Here is a 21,422-nt window from a genome sequence, read left to right on the forward strand (position 1 = left end):
AGATAACTATATTTAATATACACATTTGCATTATCTTTTCCTTGTTGTGTAATTTTGCATAATAGTTTATATATAATGTTCTGTGGCGGGATTGGTCTGGGTCGATCGTCGGTGACCAGGTAGCTCAGCGGTAGAGCATTTGGCTTGTGTTCGGAGGTCCCGGATTCGAATCCCAGTCTGGCTGCAACATTTTCTCCTTTCCTGTTACAGTTCTGTTTGTTATACAATATCTCATTCTTGTGCTAAAACAGCTAGTTGAGTCATGACAGGTCAAGTAAGCGCAATACATTAGGAACTGTTAGTGCAAGATGTTTATTAATTAAAAAATCATTTATACACACGTACAATGTACATCGTACGGAAATGTATTGATGCTGATAAATATTGACATATAATGTAAAGAGAGTAAGGATTCGTTACCATCATTATTTTTCTGTATATATTATGCATTTTCACATCTGTGTGTTCAGTCGTCCATTTGTATAATGCATTGGTAATGGTTATGAAATTTTTTACCAGGATGATGATTTATCTGTTGCTTACTTCAACAAATTACATTTTGTATTCTTTTGTTTCCAAAGAATTCATGTCCCTCCCTGTCCAAGCCTCACACCTATCATTTTGACTACGTCAAGAATTAGTAGAATTGATATTTAATGAATCTCGCTTTTTCAACGTTCGATGTCTATGCTACGGTCATGTAGCACTATACATTAGGCAGTAATCTACTATCACACGAAGGTCAAACATAATCTCAGAAATGATCACATAAATAAAACAAAAACATTTATTATTTATTTAATAACTGTTTGCTTGATGTAACGGTTTCACGATCCATGTAATAAATAGTATGTTGAAGTCTCTACATACAATGTGTCATGTACTAGGTTTAGGATGGTCGGTCACATTTTACGTTTCAAAGGTTACCTCATACAGATCAAACAGTGGGATTTCATAGCTTTACAATGTATAATCATCCCTGACTGACATATATATATATACCTATATACTGTACATTGTTGTTACTCTAGAATTCCTGTGTGGACTTTAGTGTATCGGAGTGCTTTTTAAACTGCCTAATAGAGCTCCAACTCTCAAGAAGATGCTTTACAAAATTGTTTATAGATAAATACAGGTTAACTGCAATTTCATGTTCACCAACATTACAATATTCAGAAATTTAATATAATAGCACATACCTTTTTACTACAATATTATACATATACATGTGACTGGTTTAGGGTAGATATATACATAAATGTATAATGCCATCAATGTTTGTTTGAACTAGTCCCTGTGGTTGTAACTAGTCCCTGTGGTTGTAACCAGTCCCTGTGGTTGTAACCAGTCCCTGTGGTTGTAACCAGTCCCTGTGGTTGTAACCAGCGTTTTTATTCAGCGTTTTCACAATCGTCTTTAACACTTTTTAGTCGATGTAATTGTTGACCTAGTTTCATCTGCCTTTCAGCTCACAAAAGGTTTTCTTCTTACTTATTTGTTTTGAAATTAAATTAAAATAAAAAACCGATTTAAATCACTCAGTTAACAGCAATCATCTCAGGACTAGCTGTAACTAGTGATCGTTTGTTTGGAATAGATATAGTTATTGCATGCATTAGATATTGTACGTTAATTTGAGGAAACAATGTAAGTCTTCAGACAATGCATGTCGCAAGGATTACTGTGTAGACAAGAAAGTTCGTCGGATACCAGACGTATACGGTAAATACACTCATTCTGTGAGACGGAAATGGTCATGGTACATTAGAACAATGGGTAATGAACAAGTTATCCGGGTTTTATCTCATAAAGCGAGTCGTCGACATAGGGCAAAAATATAACATATATTAAATCATGTTTCTCCCCTATACAAATGTGTTCTACCAGTAATTGATGAAATATAAACGTTGGTATAATACTAACTTATTATAGCAATAGTGTTGAAAGAACTAAAAGGGCATGTTGTAAGTTTAAAACTGGTATTATAAAATATGTCACTTCTAAAGTTAGGTGTTCATCTTAATGCTCTAAACCCTGCAACTATTGCCAAATTAGCCAAAAGTACAGTATTGCGAATAGTGGTTCCTTAATAATTTAGAAATAACTACTAAAGTATGTAAGAACGAGCAAAACTTAATTGTCAAACCTGTCCATGGTTTTAGGAAGAGACTCTAACACTGTTTGGTTGGGTTACCAGTGAATCATGTATTAACATTAGAAAATTATTGTTTGTAATACGAATTATTGTCATGGATAGTATTTTTAAACACAACATTTTTGTCATTATTTTTTATACAGAAAAAAGGGTTTTGTACCACACATCACACGAATATTACGAAGATGTTCATTGAATAATTGTATGCATCTGGTACTTCTCCTGTAGAAGACTTATTGGCGAGAACTTGTTTATATAGGTAGCGAGAAGAACGATCATGGCTAGAGCGAATGTCAAATGATGCACCTTTTATAAGATTGAAATGCATTTACTCTAAAACTAGTTTGCACATTCCACAGTATTATAGATATGTACATTGTATCTGAAGAGTTTGTGTAAACACACGAATATCAAATTGTATAGAATTATGTCATTATTGTGGAATGGTTTTTAATGATCATGTAACCCATATTACTTTACATTGTGATTAACATACATGTAGCATATTTAATGATGTCATGGTGTTGTTTTTGTTTGGTTAATAATTTTGTATTAGAATTCATGTCATCGCTTCAGAATTGATAAGATTTTAATGTATTTAAAACCTTGAATTTGATTTTTCAAATAAAGATTTAGTCAAGAGGACTTTAGATCAGGAAATATAATTTTATCGATATTTTCAAAACATGAGAATTCTATTGCTACGATTAAATTCCAACTAGTATTTAAGGATTAACTTGAATAGATTTTTTATGTTATGGAGATATAACACAAAAATCTGAGTGTACTCTAAGTAAACCGCGAAGCGGTTTATGATGAGAGTACACTCAGACTTTTGTGTTATATCTCCATAACATAAAAAAAGCTATTCAAATTAATCCTTATAATTCAATTTACTAAAGATAATCTCTTCGACATTTAAATTTCATTTTGGGACTCTTTTGTCAATGAAATTATTACGCCGTCATCTCAGCCAATCAGAAGCGACGTTACAAACAGCGACGCCATTTTTTTTCCTTTATGGGCTGATAAAGTAAATTTTTAAGCCAATGAAAATGCTCGTAACAAGCAAAATTGAATTATAACTTCATATTATAACTTATATTTTAATGTTATTATGTTAAATGTTAGTCTTTTCGTAATCTTCAATCTTGGAGGACATACAGAGAATAATAATCATATAACCATATAAATATAGATAAAACCCGGATGAAAAATATGATGAAAACATGATGACAACAAATATTAGATGTATTTTCTAAAACATGTATATATATATCTGATTGCTAATCCGAATGGCAAATGTTGTAGAATTTATGTTTAAATAATTACAAGGAACACACGAGGAACAAACTTCAAACCAGAAAACAGCTAATTATAAAGCTGAAACAGAAAGTCTTATATAGTACATTGTACCTGTGATGTGACAAAGAGGCGTGGCCGACTGTGTCCCAGTCCGAAATTTTTGCACCGAAATTCCTCTTTACACACTTCACTTTTGCAAGACATTTCTTAAATCTGTTATATAACTCCCAATGCAATTCAAATATTACACTGGAAATGATAAACTCGCTCTCTGACACTTGATGTATGTATCTCGAAAATCCACTAAGTGATCCATACAAACAGCTACAAGACTTTATTGACTCGAGTCAAGTGTTATCGGAGTTGGTTCGTCATGGTTATTTCCACCAACAAAGAGCGCTTTCCGAGGTTAGATTGCCACTCAAGATCGATACATATGTTAGGTAAGACACACACTATCTTATACAATAAAGTTTAAATGGTCATGTTTTGGCTGACTGGTCACCCTTTCAATGTAACATCACCTATCTTTGCTTGTGTCTATGTACTCATTTAGATGTCCAGAATCTTTCCAGTGTAATGCGTTCTCTAAAACTAGTTTGCACATTCCACAGTATTATAGATATGTACATTGTATCTTAAGAGTTTGTGTAAACACACGAATATCAAATTGTATAGAATTATGTCATTATTGTGGAATGGTTTTTAATGATCATGTAACCCATGTTACTTTACATTGTGATTAACATACATGTAGCATATTTAATGATGTTATGGTGTTGTTTTTGTTTGGTTAATAATTTTGGATTAGAATTCATGCCATCGCTTCAGAATTGATAAGATTTTAATGTATTTAAAACCTTGAATTTGATTTTTCAAATAAAGATTTAGTCAAGAGGACTTTAGATCAGGAAATATTATTTTATCGATATTTTCAAAACATGAGAATTCTATTGCTACGATTAAATTCCAACTAATAAAAATTCATATTATAACTTATATTTTAATGTTTATATGTTGAATGGAAAAATATGATGAAAACATGATGACAACAAATATTAGATGTATTTTCTAAAAAATGTATATATATGTATATATCTGATTGCTAATCCGAATGGCAAATGTTGAAGAATTTAAGTTTAGATAATTACAAGGAACACACGAGGAACAAACTTCAAACTAGAAAACAGCTAATTATAAAGCTGAAACAGAAAGTCTTATATAGTACATTGTACCTGTGATGTGACAAAGAGGCGTGGCCGACTGTGTCCCAGTCCGAAATTTTTGCACCGAAATTCCTCTTTACACACTTCACTTTTGCAAAACATTTCTTAAATGTATTATATAACTCCCAATGCAATTCAAATATTACACTGAAAATGATAAACTCGCTCTCTGACACTTGATGTATGTATCTCGAAAATCCACGAAGTGATCCATACAAACAGCTACAAGACTTTATTGACTCGAGTCAAGTGTTATCGGAGTTGGTTCGTCATGGTTATTTCCACCAACAAAGAGCGCTTTCCGAGGTTAGATTGCCACTCAAGATCGATACATATGTTAGGTAAGACACTCACTATCTTATACAATAAAGTTTAAATGGTCATGTTTTGGCTGACTGGTCACCCTTTCAATGTAACATCACCTATCTTTGCTTGTGTCTATGTACTCATTTAGATGTCCAGAATCTTTCCAGTGTAATGCGTATTTAAGTTGGTACATCTACGCCAGATTAGTAGGATATGGTAGAGTTCCTATTTTATAGCGTATCATATAGCTGGATATTACGTGACGGTTGGATTTTTCTTCGTTTTTTGCGTACTCGGGTATACTTGTATTACGAAGAATGGGATGGTTGTCGAAAAAACTTCGTAAAAGAGCAATCGGCATATTGACATCTGGTTTGTCCCAAAGTGTTGTTGCAGTCCGAGATGGAGCGTCACAAAAGACAATAGTGCCTTATGCCTTATCTAGAGACGATTGAATCAAACTGTGACAACCGACGACCGACAGTGCTCTTGGCGTCTTTGCGTTACGGCTTCACAGGAAGATCGGTATATCAGACTAATCCACCTGAGAGATAGGTTCGTAACAGAACGCACTGTCATCCGACGTCGAATTAGTGCAAGAACTGTCCTAAATCGTCTCCGATCCGCAAATCTCAAAGCCCGAAGACCGTATGGAGGGTCGATTCTGACCACGCATCATCGCAGAAACCGCGTAAATTGGGCTCGTACTCAACGCCGCTGGACGCTATATGATTGGACAAGGACACTGTTCACTGGTGAATCGCGATTCTGTCTTGGACAAGCTGATGGGCGCGCTCGAGTTTGGCGAATGCGCAGTGAACGATATGCTGTTAAAGAGTATATGGAATCTTGGCAAGCACGTGCGTTTCCCGCCAAAACCAGCGCAAAACCTTACAGGAATAGAGCAAGGCTCTCATCAAGGAATAGATTATCATCCCCAGTCATGTTGTGAGAACGTATACAAGCTCAATAAGGCGTCGTTGTGTTTCTGCTATATGAACGCCCAATGTGGTCACACTCGGTATTGATGTGTGTGACTTTTGAATTTGACCACCCTCCCGCTATCTCATTGGGGATAATCAATCTGCAGATATGTCGTGTATTGATGTTTACTCCAATACCTTACGACAAAGATACATTAGGAAATAAAATTAAATCAAATTTGATGATATCTAAATAGAATCCAAATAAATATTGATGTCTCTACACAGTGATACTTTTCTTTTTGTTCTCAGTATATAAATGCCTTTCAGATGTGGCTTGTACATGTATAAGTTCGCATTTAATCATGGCAGTAGATGAAAGAAAACACGTCGTGATATTTACAAATCATTATAGAAATAGTGTTGAAAGAACGTAAATGGCATGTATAAGGAATTTCGAATAGACAATTAAAACGTTAATCGAGTTAACATGTTTTCGGTAATGATTTGGAAGGTCTACCCAATTATATCTATTTGTAAGGTTAATGAACGATTACTTGCGACTTAGAGTCTTCATGTTCCCTGATCGAGACATACATGTACACATATGTTCAAATTACTGTAACAATCGATGGTTAAAGTGAACAGTCGGGCAAGGATGGCTAAAGTCGGTAAAATGGTGTGAATGTATCCAGGATAATTTCTTATGAAATGGAAAAATAAAATCTCTCGTCAAAATCTGTCTGCGTACGAAGAAATTAATTTAAAGTATGGAAATTCTAAAACGTCCTCCCGGCTCACTATGTCCGTGGTTACATTTCCACGCAGCCTCGCTTTCAATGCTTTCAACTTTTCTTTACTTTAATGGTCAGAACTGGGAAACTAAGCAGAACTTGACCGTCGTATTAATATGTGAGAACTTTTGGAAGGCCAATGAACGCATTTAGACTGGTTTTCTTTGCCCAACTATTCACTTTAAAGATAATTTTTGTCCCTAATTAACGTTCCACATATATTATAAAGGGAGAGAAGACGGCTGGTTTGTCCATTGTCAATATATAATTGTGACATGAGAGCAGTGTGCTGCTCTCTTTCTCTAACGGTTTGTTTCTATGGGGTATTATTTTTCAATACATACAGCTATACATATATTTCACATTAAAAAAATAACCGATGATTATCGGTTATGTTTACACACCAACGGCGACACTCATTGGCATATTTCATCTTCTCTTGATTCAGATTGGCCTTCAACTTTTGATTACTTTTTTTACTGCGTATGTTCTTAAAAATTGCACTTAAAACATGTATTTGAGAATATTGACTGTGATTTGGTACTTTATTTTATGACGGGAAAACATCATGAATCGATATTTGTCAGTTAGTTCCATCGGATGTGGCGGCGTGTTTTCAACAACTGATTATCACGTACGATATAAATATAAAATTAACGTTAATGATAAATAAGCTCCACAACGCGTTACTGTTATATATCATGTTTATTTAAACATCCATATAATATTTTCACATAAAAAGTTTTCATATACATTGTACGTATAATTTTCCGGGTATCTACTAATTACACTGTCCGGTTTTAAAATTACACTTACCGGAAGTTATTTGGAAGTGTCAACATTGGAAACTTCCGGTTCAGCTGTTGTAGACGTTATTGTGCAAGTGTGTTACTTTTAGGCTGTTTACACCACTGCTCGTAGACTTTTGGGTTGTTGTACAGACGACAAATCATGGCACGTAAGTTACAGATGTATCTATAGTTTGTTACAGATTATATGTCTCTTAAAAACATTGATGACAATAGCTTATTTATTAGGCAGGGGACACACTGTATTGTCCAGTACACTAACTGTTGACTACTAACAAGTACTAGAGTCCCTCGTAGTGTTGACAACTTAACAGCGACGTCACATATAGTGAGTACTGTCAATTAAGTTGTACTATGTACCTGTCCATCGTTCTTAGAAGCAGGGTTGACACTAAACTTGACAGGGCACTTTCCGTTTTAATGACATATAATCGTGGTATACTGTTTAAATAATATATGTCAACTACATGTACAATGTAGGCATATTACCTCACTGGCGTCTGCTTCGGGTGTTGCCAACAAAAAAACAGAAATAGCCCACTCCTTCTATATGATTACCCTATACATACACTATTTACAACTACATGTAATTTAAACCTTTAGATCTATGCTTCTCCCTTATTCAAAAAGAAATCTTACTTCTGTACATTGTACAAATGTGTAGTCCTAGTACATGTAAAAGAAAACTGAACACAGTTTTGTTTATGAAACTCTATGATTTTGACTTCTTGTATAATGTATTTTTGTATGTTTTTTTTTTTTATTTCTAGACTAATGCTTTGTGATCTCTCATCGGCTGATTCCTCACAGTTTAAGGAACCAACATGGATTACTTATTAGCAGAGATTTTCTTCAATTTAGACAATGTTGATAAATACAACTACAGTTAATTTTTGAAGTGGCTATTCTACACAAGAAAAGAAAATAATGATATTTTCCAACATAACCGATGAGATTACAGATCACCTACAGTATGCATGGGAGCTACTGGATACCCTGGATATCAACTATTGGAAATGGGTTCTGTGGGTCGTATATCCAATCTTTATCTCCTTTCTCCTACCTCTATTCATTCTACTATTCCTCTATGGGTCAGCTCTTTTTCTCAATGTTTATAAGTATAGACATCGTCTACGAGAAGCTTACGGAAGAGATTTCTGGGACGGAGCCAGAAAGACGTTAGCGGCTTTGTGGGATGGTCAGGCAAGAATATGGCATGGTAAGGATTCTCTTCATAACTCATTTACACCAAACATTCATGATAAAATGTTCCAGCCATTGGATCAGAAGAGGTCAAATGTATGTTCAGGGGTAAATGAGTGAAACAGAATGCATATTCAATAGGCCTAGGTATCACAAAAATATACAGTATTCTACTCTACTAAGCACCCTGGTCCCTATAAGTGCCTCTCCCATTTTTACGTTTCAATTTTACATACTTCCAATTTAATGAAAAACTGTTCAGGTTTCTCTATTTTATTTCTTTTGCAAATTGTTTACTTATCTCAATAAATTTGTGTAATGTAACTCCAAATTAGGTTCTATAATGTGCCCCTTGATGTTTTCAATTTAGGCCCTGGGCACTTATTGGGTAGAATGCAGCATATGTATCACTGCAGATGCAATGGAAACATGTTAACTTCTATTATCTAGTTTAAGAATGGATTACAAGGACTGTCTATATAAAAGATAAATAACATTCAATTACTTATATAATAACAATATTAACCATATCATCCTGGTTCAAATTTGCTCTTACTCCAACACTAAAATTTGCCGTTTACACAAAGTCTGTTGTCACTATCATTCAGGATTAAATGGTTAATTACAATTGGCATCCTTTCTCAATAACCATAAAGCTGCTGATGCTTTGTTATTAAAATCTCTCTACTTTTACATAAGAAGGTGTAATGAAAATTCAGATGTTGTATTACACAGGTTACGAGATTGTTGGATTTGAAAAAATTCCTAGAGAGGGACCAGCTTTGCTCATCTACTACCATGGAACCATTCCTATAGATTTCTACTATGTCATAGCTAAAACACTGTTAGACAAGAACAGACATATCCGTGCGGTAGGGGACCGATTTTTATTCCACATTCCTGGTAAGTGATACATGTATTTTGTCTGTAGCCCAAACAGATTGTTAAATAATAAATTGCCATGTTGACTGTCGTATGATCATTATGAAAACATACATATAATATATTGCTTTTTTAATAAGAAGTAACACAGAATTTCAACAAAAGTTTTTAATAGATGTTGGATTTCCAATACCAGCAAATGGCTTAGAATTTTCTTTGTAGCCAAGGTTAAATAAATATTTTCATCAAGGAGGGAACTAACATAGGCATTGCCTGTTGTTTAACCACTTTTCAACTTAACTTAAATGAATAATTCCTTCTAATATATCATAGCATAATAATATTCCTGTTTCTGTATTATTTATAAAGCTTCTTTATTATAGGCTGGCGACTAATGATGGAGGTGATGAGAGTAACACCAGGCACTGTGCAGAGCTGTGTTAATGTGCTGAGGGAGGGGCATCTGTTAGGTATATCCCCAGGTAAGTACTGAGGAAGGGGCATTTGTTAGGTATATCACCAGGTAAGTATCGAGGGAGGCATTTATTAGGTACATCACCAGTTAGGTAGTGAGGGAGAGGCATCTGTTAGGTATATCACCAGATAATAAGTGAGGGAGGGGCATCTGTTAGGTATATCACCAGGTAAGTAGTGATGGAGGGGCATTTGTTAGGTATATCCCCAGGTAAGTAGTGATGGAGGGGCATTTGTTAGGTATATCACCAGGTAAGTAGTGAGGGAGGGGCATCTGTTAGGCATATCCCCAGGTAAGTAGTGATGGAGGGGCATCTGTTAGGTATATCACCAGGTAAGTACTGAGGAAGGGGCATCTGTTAGGTATATCACCAGGTAAGAACTACGGGAGGGGCATCTGTTAGGTATATCACCAGGTAAGTAGTGAGGGAGGGGCATCTGTTAGGTATATCACCAGGTAAGAACTAAGGGAGGGGCATCTGTTAGGTATATCACCAGGTAAGAAATAAGGGAGGGGCATCTGTTAGGTATATCACCAGATAATAAGTGAGGGAGGGGCATCTGTTAGGTATATCACCAGGTAAGTATCGAGGGAGGCATTTATTAGGTACATCACCAGTTAGGTAGTGAGGGAGAGGCATCTGTTAGGTATATCACCAGTAAGGTAGTGAGGGAGAGGCATCTGTTAGGTATATCACCAGATAAGTAGTGAGGGAGGGGCATCTGTTAGGTATATCACCAGGTAAGTAGTGAGGGAGGGGCATCTGTTAGGTATATCACCAGATAAGTAGTGAGGGAGGGGCATCTGTTAGGTATATCACCAGGTAAGTAGTGAGGGAGGGGCATCTGTTAGGTATATCACCAGGTAAGTAGTGAGGGAGGGGCATCTGTTAGGTATATCACCAGGTAAGTAGTGAGGGAGGGGCATCTGTTAGGTATATCACCAGATAAGTAGTGAGGGAGGGGCATCTGTTAGGTATATCACCAGATAAGTAGTGAGGGAGGGGCATCTGTTAGGTATATCACCAGATAAGTAGTGAGGGAGGGGCATCTGTTAGGTATATCACCAGGTAAGTAGTGAGGGAGGGGCATCTGTTAGGTATATCACCAGGTAAGTAGTGAGGGAGGGGCATCTGTTAGGTATATCACCAGGTAAGTAGTGAGGGAGGGGCATCTGTTAGGTATATCACCAGGTAAGTAGTGAGGGAGGGGCATCTGTTAGGTATATCACCAGGTAAGAACTAAGGGAGGGGCATCTGTTAGGTATATCACCAGATAATAAGTGAGGGAGGGGCATCTGTTAGGTATATCCCCAGGTAAGTAGTGAGGGAGGGGCATCTGTTAGGTATATCACCAGGTAAGTAGTGAGGGAGGGGATCTGTTAGGTATTTCACTAGGTAAGTACTTAGGAAAGGGCATCTCTTAGGTATATTCCTAGGTAAGTATTGAGGGAGGCATTTGTTAGGTATATCACCAGGCTCTGATTTTTCAAAACAAAAGTTCAGACTTAAGGCAAAACTTAAGTTTTTATCCTAATGTAACTTATATGAAAACTTTAGACTTAAGTTAGTTTTGGACTTAACTTTGTTTCGAGAAATCGGGGCCAGGTAAGTACTGAGAGAGGGTCATTTGTTAGGTATATCCCCAAGTAAGTTCTGTGGGGGGCATTTGTTAGGTATATCCCAAGGTAAGTACTGATCGGGGCATTTGTTAGGTATATCCCCAGGTAAGAAGAGAGAGGAGGGTGTTTCTGAGGGAGTTAATGAGGGAGGGGCATATGCCCTTGCTTGTATGATGATGTGAACATTATTATGAAATTTAACAAAATAATGGTAAGGGGCAACCCATTAATCAATTTATAAATTAAAGAAATCAGTTAGAGAAACCTGCACAGTTTTCATAGTTTCAGGCTATATTTAGTCAACTTAAGAGAAACCTGCACAGTTTTCATAGTTTCAGGCTATATTTAGTCAACTTAAGTGTAATACTGGCCTTAAAAAGTGGGAGGGACGGAGGCACTTACCATTGCTTTACAAATAATGCTATTTTAAAATATAAATTGATATTGTTATATTGTTTATATTTACACTTAATGTATGTTTAACATTTTATTAATAGGAGGGGTCAGAGAAGCCTTGTTTGGTGATGAACATTATCAGTTAATGTGGGGGAGACGTGATGGCTTCGCTAAAGTAGCCATGCAAGCCAATGTGGTAATATAGACCCTTTGTTGATATAGAGCATGTAAATTGATTAATAAATTGTATCAGGAATTTGATCCAAAAATATCCTCAAAATCTGGAATACATATAATTTAGATATCTGTAAAATTGTTACACATATTTATAAAATCTAACAAGAATATAACTTTAAACGAAAATTATGAATTGAAGACTTAAGTAAAAATTATTTATTGGTTTGTGATTGATGTGTTATATTCAATATTTGTCTATAATGATGCCAATTTTGGATTTTTGAAAGTGCTAATTATACCACTGGCATGATGTTGATATCATTCAAACTTAAAATTTAAATTTTGTTCTCAATCATACACTGAAAAACACATATTCATCATATTTTGTTGAATTTTCAGCCTGTGATTCCACTATTTACACAAAATGTGAGAGAAGCTTTTAGAACACCACAATTAGGGAAAAGTAAGTTAATAAATAAAAAATGTGCATTCAGATTATACATACCAGTTGACAATGACGTCCAAATCTATAAATCGGTTGGTAATAAAAATCTTATCACCATTTATAATTAATCTTGAATGAGTTTTAAGAGCAACAAGACTGACAGGGAATTTTACATTCCTTGTCAGTACATTAATGCAGTTATTTTTTCTACAGTTCTGAATCATTCTATTTAAGTAATGTTCTCGAGAAGGTATAACAACATGTTCAGCTAATGTATTGCATGTGTAATATGGTTCCTGTAACAATATTTGTTCTTACTTATCCCTCGTGATGTTAACATTCTTGAGCTAGATTGATTTGATATAATTATTTTCTTATTTTGTAGATTTGTTGCTCAAGTTGTATGAAAGAACAAGATTACCTATATCACTTATATATGGATTTTTTCCTGTAAAGATGAGGTTTGAATGCAGTTGTTTCCAAGTTGATAATTTTTCATATCATTAAGAATTATTCTGTTAATTAACTATCTTTTTATAAAGGCCTTATAGTTGAGTATTGAACGTCTCATCTCTGTCCCTTTACAATTTACCATAGATAAGCAATCAGCGTACAGATGAGCATTTGATAAAACTGTTTGTGAAATCAAACCTTTATTTTTATACACAGGGATTGGAAGGATTTTCTTTTATCAATGTCTTTGAATTGCAATTTCTGTAACTAACTAAATGAAGTTTGAACAAGAAAAAAATTTCTGGAATCGCCTGACATCTGCAGCAACATATTCATTTGAAACTTAAGCTTTTAATAATAACATGCCAAATATTTAGCCAACATGTATAATTGCTTGTTGTTTGTTAATTCAACAACATACGTATAAGAAATCAGAGATTTGCATTTTTCATAGATCATTAGGAATGTAACTTTATGGTCTATTAACTTAATCTTCTGTACGTTCCATAGATATGTTAGCTAATTATCAAATAAAATAGTTCTCTGTTATCATCAGGCGATCAGTGATTTCATTGTGAACTTTTTTTCGTTCGTCAGAACATTTGTTGGAGATCCTATTTACCCAGACCCTGGTCAAAGTGTAGAGCAGTTCAGAAGAAGGGTAAGACATTGATTCATGTCTACTAACACAGATATGGAATCTTGCACACAATTCATGGTCTGAAAATGATTTTATAAAATCCATATGTAGTAGGAAAGTAACAATTCAATGATTTTTTCATGCACACCTAGAAAATCGTTATTTGTAATATGGATATGATATTTAAGTTTTTCATGTTTGATATAATATAATTGTCAAGTACAATAATTAAGAATTGATTATTTCAAGAAATTGTTATTTGCAACATCTGTTCAAGATTAGTGTCTAAACCTTTGCAGTGAAATAAATTCTAAGCCTAACAACAAATGGACACCATTTCCATTCCAGGTAGAGAATGCTATTCATGTGATGATTCGGCAGCATCAGAGACTTCCAGGAAATATATTTATGGCTTTATTAGATAGATTTATACCTTATAGACCACGGACTGCACAGAGCTGACCCTCACCATCGTCCATTTATTTATACCTCAAAACTAGGGAATACTTATAATAATTATTCATTGCTAATTAAAAAAGTAATATGCATGTATATTACAATAATAGTCAAAATGCAGACAGATTTTTGTGAAAAATTGCTTTTTTACATATTATGCATTTATGATACTAAGGCAACTGGTATTTTAACAAAATACAATTCGATTATATATATATATTTTTTTTTAATTTTGTCAGTAAGTTTTAAGTTCAAGAATTATAAAAATGTAATAAAAACTAATAAAATATGTACATTTATTATTATAAAAACCTTTTTATAGAAGTATTACATCATAATTTGATCAAACTACATACTCTATGAAGTCTTTTGAATGGAGAAATAAATCAGGAACATGTGGTATTTATGAATAATGAGATTAAATAAGTAGAAAAATGATGTGAGAACAGACTATTGATATAGGTATAGCCAGGTCCTTCATTACATATCACATGGTGTTGATCTACTCTGTGATCACTGGTCTTTTTCTAATACAATGTTTACTGTAGTCATTTTCTAATAATGTAAACCAAGTGATTTTCATGCGTGAATATTTTTGAATTTTTCAGGGGCAATAAGTAATTTTGGTTAAAATGAATCGCCGTAGTGGAAAAAAATCTAATAAAACAAAGAAGAGTCATTAAGGTAAAGATTGCAAAATTTGATCTCCATAACGCTTTTGGACTTGGAAACGTGAAATTAAGTAGCCATGAAGATATCTTTATATAAGTCGAGTAAACAGACTCTTGTCGTTGTGAGGTTCTCATTGGTCTTGTTTATTGTCCACAAAAATTCTTGATATGAACATTCAATGGTAAAGTTATGATGTAATCACTAAACATCTTCTCAATTAAGTATTCACGGGGATTTTTTATTATTTTTTAACAAAACTGACTTTGTCTTACTAGTAAGATTACTTCGATTCCAAAGTCTAGATATTTCAGTAGTATTATAGGATCAAATCATGAAGAGAAATGTTCAGAATTCGAAAACTTTAAGCATGTCCAAAATTATCAAGTTAAGTGCTAGCTAATGTGAGAATAATGCTTTCTTACATTAAACATGATACCGATAGTTTTATTTTCATGCTAACATATAAATTTCCAGTATATGCTTATATGTTGATATTTTACCATGGAAACATTTTAATATGGTAGCTTAATCAAAGCATTTCTTTCGCTCATGGTTGTTTGATATATCTTAAATAAATTGATTTAATAATCGGGTCAGATTGATGCATTCCTCAAGAGGATATTAACACTGAATTTTTTATCCCCCGCCCAACGAAGTTGGCGGGGGATATACAAATGGGTTCCTTCCGTCAGTCCGTCCGTCTGTCCGTCCGTCCGTCCGTACGAATGGTTTCCGGAGCATAACTCTAAATCCAGTCGTGATATTTCCACGAAACTTCATACACACATTTGTCTTATGGTTTAGTAGTGCCTTTTGCTATTTTTAGGTTTTCAATTTTTGCATTTTTCCGTAACCATGGAAACATTGCTGAAAATATCATATTTTTGTACCAGGTTCGTTTTCGGAGCATAACTCTAAAACCAGCAGAGATATTTGAACGAAACTTCATAGACACATTGGTCTTATGGTCTAGTAGTGCCTTTTGCTATTTTTAGGTTTTCATTTTTTGCACTTTTTCCGTAACCATGGAAACATTGCTGAAAATATCGTATTTTTGTACCAGGTTCGTTTCCGCAGCATAACTGGAAAACCGGTTGAGATATATGCACGGAACTCCATAGACACATTAGTCTTATGGACTAGTAGTGCCTTTTGCTATTGTAAGGTTTTCACTTTTTGTACTTTTTTCTGTAACCATGGAGACATTGCCGAAAATGACAGATTTTTGTTTAAGAATCGTTTCCGGAGCACAACTCTAAAACAAGCAGAGATATTTTCATGAAACTTCATAGACACATTGTTCTTATGGTCTAGTAGTGCCTTTTGCTATTTTTAGGTTTTGACTTTTTGTGCTTTTTTCTGTAACCATAGAAACATTGCTGAAAATATCATGGTAAATGGTATATGTTACTTTGCAAAACTCCACCCATCTGTGTGTATATAGTCTATATAAATGTCAAGGCTGTATACCTGATTCAACAATTGCAGCCCCGCTCTATTTGAATTATACTCCATCTTTCTTTAGCTCAACTTCCTTTTTCCTGTTTTTTTTCATACACATAAGTCTCCACAATCAAACTTACTTCAGCTTTGATATCTCCATTGGCGGGGGATCTGAATGACTATGTCCTTGTTATTAATACTGTTTCCTCATAGTGAACAATGTAACGTAAGTTTTCATATGTTTCGAAGAACAAAATTTTGTGTATTTTTAATTGACCACATTCCGTCAAAGGTGCAATTTATTTTTATGTTTTTTATTAATTACAAAACATAGTGAAGCATTTACTCTCAACTATGTGTTCTCTGTCACTTTGAATTATTCATTGATCATGTTACTGACAGTAAATCATCTTTTTGTCATAGAAATTAGTAAGACTTTAACAATGCACGAATCCTTTGATGTTTATGGGACTTTGTTTCTGTGTACCTTAATTGTTACGTTAGTTACAAGTAGTATCCTATTTCATCAGAAATAAGACGCCCCACCCAGACAGGAAATAAAGGTCAAAAGTGGTGGTGGTCTTATTTGCAAATAAGCGCCTGACAACATCTGTCTGTAAGGTCTCCATTTTAGATTTGTAAAAAGAACATTTAAGTATTGTTTTTTCGCTATATTTGTGACTTATATGTACTTTTTGTTCAAGGTTACATACTTTCATGCACCTTGATATTGACATGCTATATATTACTGGTGCTCTGTTCATATCGATAAATCTACATGTGTATGTCTCATACATTAAGTTATATTTTCTACATGTTGACATTAGTTTCATTTAACCTCAATCATGTCATTCATACTGCTGAATATTCTCTTCAGATTGAAAAGTATGGCTTGTGAAAGGATATTGTGCTGCGTGATAATTTGTCTGATGAACTTGTATACATGCTGTTAGTTGATCCGTTGTCGTGTAACAAATACCATTGCATAAAATATGCTGTTCATTAATGTATTCATTATTGCAACGACTAACATGAATATAAAGCATTTCTGTTTTATAAAGTAATTGAAATGAATGTGCAGATGAAGGAATTCATTTGTATGTCAAACAGTCATATATAATAAATTTCCACATGTTAAATAAGATGTGCTGAAATGTTGGGGACCATTTACGATATGCAGCTTTACGTGACTTTCATGGTGAACAAGTCATTATACATTAACCCAGAGTCTTTTGACCAATACTATAAGTCTTTGCTAGGTAATTGATCAGTGCTACTCAGGTGAAGATTTGATTTTAATCAAGTATCTACTACACTGTACTTATTTTAATAAACACATGGGAAATCCAGGCTGTTTAAGATTGTATTATTATGCTGAAAAATGCACATGTATGATCTAAAAGATGGAACATAAATATGAACTTCAAAGATAATGAAAAATTGTACATGAATGTATTTCAAAGACAATAGTTGTTATTTAATGTCAAAGAGGGTATGCATTGAAGATTATAGTCTTATAATGTACATATATAGTCAACTATTTATGTCAATATTTTCCCAATTTTTACATGGAAAAGGTTGAAAAATCTCAGCGGTTTTGAATTTTTGCGATCGGGCATTCAGGGTTATATGTAGTCATTTTGTGGATCATTTTCGCAAAAGTAAGCGACTAAACGGTATACCAGTTAATATGATTTGGAAAGTTTTACTTTATAATTAATGTTAAAGTGAATAGACGGGCAAAGGAAGGCTGAAGTCGGTACAAATGGTGTTGATATATCCAGTATAATTTTAATGAAATAGAGAAAAAAAATTCCCAATCAAAATCGCTCTGCATATGAAAAAATTACTTCATATGATATGAATCCTAAAATGTCCTCCTGGCTGGCTATGTCGTTTTTAGCATTCTCACGCAGCATCGTTTTCATTGCCCGACTGCTCACTTTAATGGAAATAGTTACTTGTCAACATGATATAATTACTTGCCGCATCTTTATTGATTTTCATAAATATCCTTGATACTCAAGACCATGGATATTTAGTTTGGGTGGAGAGTTAAAGACGCTCCACCGCTGACCAATGCTATTTTTTCACAATCCAAAACAAGACTAGGCGATTTAGTATTTTCTTCATTTACAAAAGTTACTTACTTTACACCATTACCACATTTTGAAAAGTTTGAGCTTCTAATTTTACTTCAAGATGAAAATATTAGAAATAATTAATTCCATCCCGAAAAAAATCTGTGGCACTGTGTTCTATAATGAAGTTCTGACTGCGTATGCACCAAAAGCAAGATGATTTTTTGTGTGTTAACTATACATATATATACACGATTAAACACCTATTGTTGTTCAAATGATGAGTACCATTTTTGGTCTGTCAGCGGTGGAGCATCTTTAATTTTTATGTTTTTGCACAATGATTTTGTTTTGTAAATGTCACTTTGGAGTTTCTGCTGTCGTCATGCTATTTATAAATGTTTTCCATTTGATCGCATATTGTCTACAAATCATATCAGGAAATATTTTGCAATGTTTCTTCTGGTCTTTTATGCTACGGTGATAGGTCATTAATTCACTGGTTATAATTGGTTTGCGTTTTTGATTTCTATATAACCCATAGTAATAACACAAAAACCCATCTATGAATGGAAAAAATAAGCCTTTCTATAATAGTAAATGTAGAATTTTTCAATTCATATCATGACCAAATATATTCTCCAATTACATTATATTTTGATATAAAATAAACGGATATCGCAGATATGAAACCACCGATAGCCTAATACCCTTGCCTATTCCAGCTTATTATGATCAGCATTTGTTCAGATGTACATCTTTTCAAGATCGGATTTTCTTCCCTTTTAAAGTTTATGCATTAATATACTTATCTTCTGACCATGTGCCTCTGACTTTACTGGTATATAATATATTCACCGAATAATATCTGATTTCTTTGTTCTTTGATTTCTTGCCAGAGTGTGTTTCTTCAGTAAACTTTCTTCCTTTTCGTATGCAGATTAGCACTCAATCCAAATATCCTTAAGATCATGATCTCCTTACATGTTTTCTTTTGTTATTTCCGATTAATTTTTGTTGAACACACTGCATATACACAATCTTAAGCTAGTCACATTGTTTACATATATAAAATACATTATTTGTTTGTAAACAATTTCCAATCACCAGACTTTTTTTGCTATGAAGATGGGTTTGTCTGATGCTTAAGAAAATACATAGAACAACTTCATTGTTAGTTGTTATTATGCCTTTGAGTTTCCGAAGATGTTAATAAGGAGATTTATATCATAATCCGCCTGATATTTATTGATTTCACCAATGTAATATTTCTGCATGTGTCACTAGTGTAATATGTCCTGGAGCGATTATCATTGGCTGGAAATTTACTGTGACGTCAGACAGAAACAATCAAATGACGTGAGGAAAAAAGACTTGACGTCAGGATTACGAGGACGGATTTTCGGAATACATTTTGACGCGAAATTCTTTGTTATGTAGGTAATTGCAGATATGTGATAAAAAGTATCTTAAATTTGTGTTCATTTCATATGAGATTTTATGAAACTCGTCTTGAAGTTTTAATTTTTGCTCGCCAAGGCTCGCAAAAATAAATACTTCTGAGACTCGTTTCATAAAATCTCATATGAAATGAAAACTCATGTAAGCTCCTATATATATTTATTGATAACATTGATGTGAAACAGACTTTCTATCGAGTATAATTTTGATTCGAACAATGATGAAATTCTAAGCTTATTGTTTTGAAATCCCCATATGTTATTATTTCCAGATGATAGTTTTATATGAATGTTATAATTAACCTCATTGACTTAAACTGCTAGAATTTTACTTTATTTTTCAAAAGCTTGATCCTGTGACTGTTTTAGAACCAATAGGTGTTAACCAAATGTACTCAATACAGATCTACTCTGGTGACTACATAAGTACAAACATAAGGAATCGTATAATGCATCTATCCATATTTATTCTATTAAGATATACGAGGCATAGTTCTAGATGTACATGTATTACACATGTAGTTATCATTACGCAGTTATGTAACACTCTTTTAAGAATTTCTTAAAGTTACACATAATACACGTATTACGTAGGGACAGATGTTATGTATATGTCTTTCTACTCAGTATTTTAGAATTCATACATTTTATATGCATTTGTACAATTTGATGCATTCAACTCCATTGAATGTCAACGGAATATTTTAACTTTCATGAGTCTTAGGTTTTAAGATTTTGACCCAACAAGTATTTCATTTCAACTGCTTAGAAATGTTATGAAATCTGTCTTCATCTTAATGTTGAAAAAGGTGGGGTTTCATATTTTTTTCCGTTTTTCATAAAACAAATGTTAATCCCCCGTCATGGAAAGTAGTAATTAAAAAGATAAATTATATGCAGCAAGTATGAATTTGCACACCGCCCTGAGATAAACCTCCTGAATAATTCTATAATATAATCCTCAAACAGATGGGGCTCTCACTATTCACACACATTTATACTTTGTGAAATTTGATAATGATTTTTAAAAATTTGACAAAATGAAGATTATTATAACAGGGTTATAACTGTTACATGGTTATGTATTTAGTCACGTTTTATACGTCCAAAGGGACACAAAGGTTCTGATATCTTGTGTAAAGGTTCTGATATCTTGTGTAAAGGTTCTGATACCTTGTGTAAAGGTTTAGATAATTTGTATATGTTTGATAAGTAACCATCATGTAGAATGATGTCTATACAATTTTTTATTTAATGTATTGTTGTTAACGTACAGTATCTTATTATTTGCACTAAGATTAGTTCACCATGAGATCAATTATCAGTATGCATGCGTGCCTCCTGACGGGATGGGTTACATGTCCTGTAGGTTGGATTGTTGACTAGTAAAATATGTACCAAACTTATTCAGTTTTTATTATCTATCATTAATATTGTTTCAGTGTTGTATACTGGACTAATCAGTATTTTCAATTATTTCAATTATTACGGTAGACAATTT

General features: G+C 33.7%; 1 protein-coding gene across 1 annotated transcript; it reads left to right on the top strand.

Annotated features, from left to right (window-relative positions):
- Positions 1-7,498: 7,498 nt before the first annotated feature.
- LOC138325719 (DGAT1/2-independent enzyme synthesizing storage lipids-like) lies at positions 7,499-21,327 on the top strand. Its single transcript, XM_069271557.1, has 9 exons — positions 7,499-7,667; positions 8,289-8,737; positions 9,457-9,624; positions 9,987-10,085; positions 12,196-12,290; positions 12,671-12,734; positions 13,102-13,177; positions 13,767-13,830; positions 14,158-21,327. The coding sequence occupies exons 2-9, from the start codon at positions 8,446-8,448 to the stop codon at positions 14,269-14,271; spliced, it is 972 nt and encodes a 323-aa protein (XP_069127658.1). The 5' UTR covers positions 7,499-7,667; positions 8,289-8,445; the 3' UTR covers positions 14,272-21,327.
- The last annotated feature ends 95 nt before the right edge of the window (positions 21,328-21,422 follow it).

Source organism: Argopecten irradians, chromosome 6, assembly GCF_041381155.1.
Source record: "Argopecten irradians isolate NY chromosome 6, Ai_NY, whole genome shotgun sequence".
Taxonomy (NCBI): domain Eukaryota; kingdom Metazoa; phylum Mollusca; class Bivalvia; order Pectinida; family Pectinidae; genus Argopecten; species Argopecten irradians.

Coding starts and splice junctions, on each gene's coding strand:
- LOC138325719 (XM_069271557.1), top strand. CDS start 8,446: ATGATATTTTCCAACATAACCGATGAGATTACAGATCACCTACAGTAT. Junction 12,291..12,670: donor TAGCCATGCAAGCCAATGTG/GTAATATAGACC, acceptor TTGAATTTTCAG/CCTGTGATTCCACTATTTAC. Junction 12,735..13,101: donor AACACCACAATTAGGGAAAA/GTAAGTTAATAA, acceptor CTTATTTTGTAG/ATTTGTTGCTCAAGTTGTAT.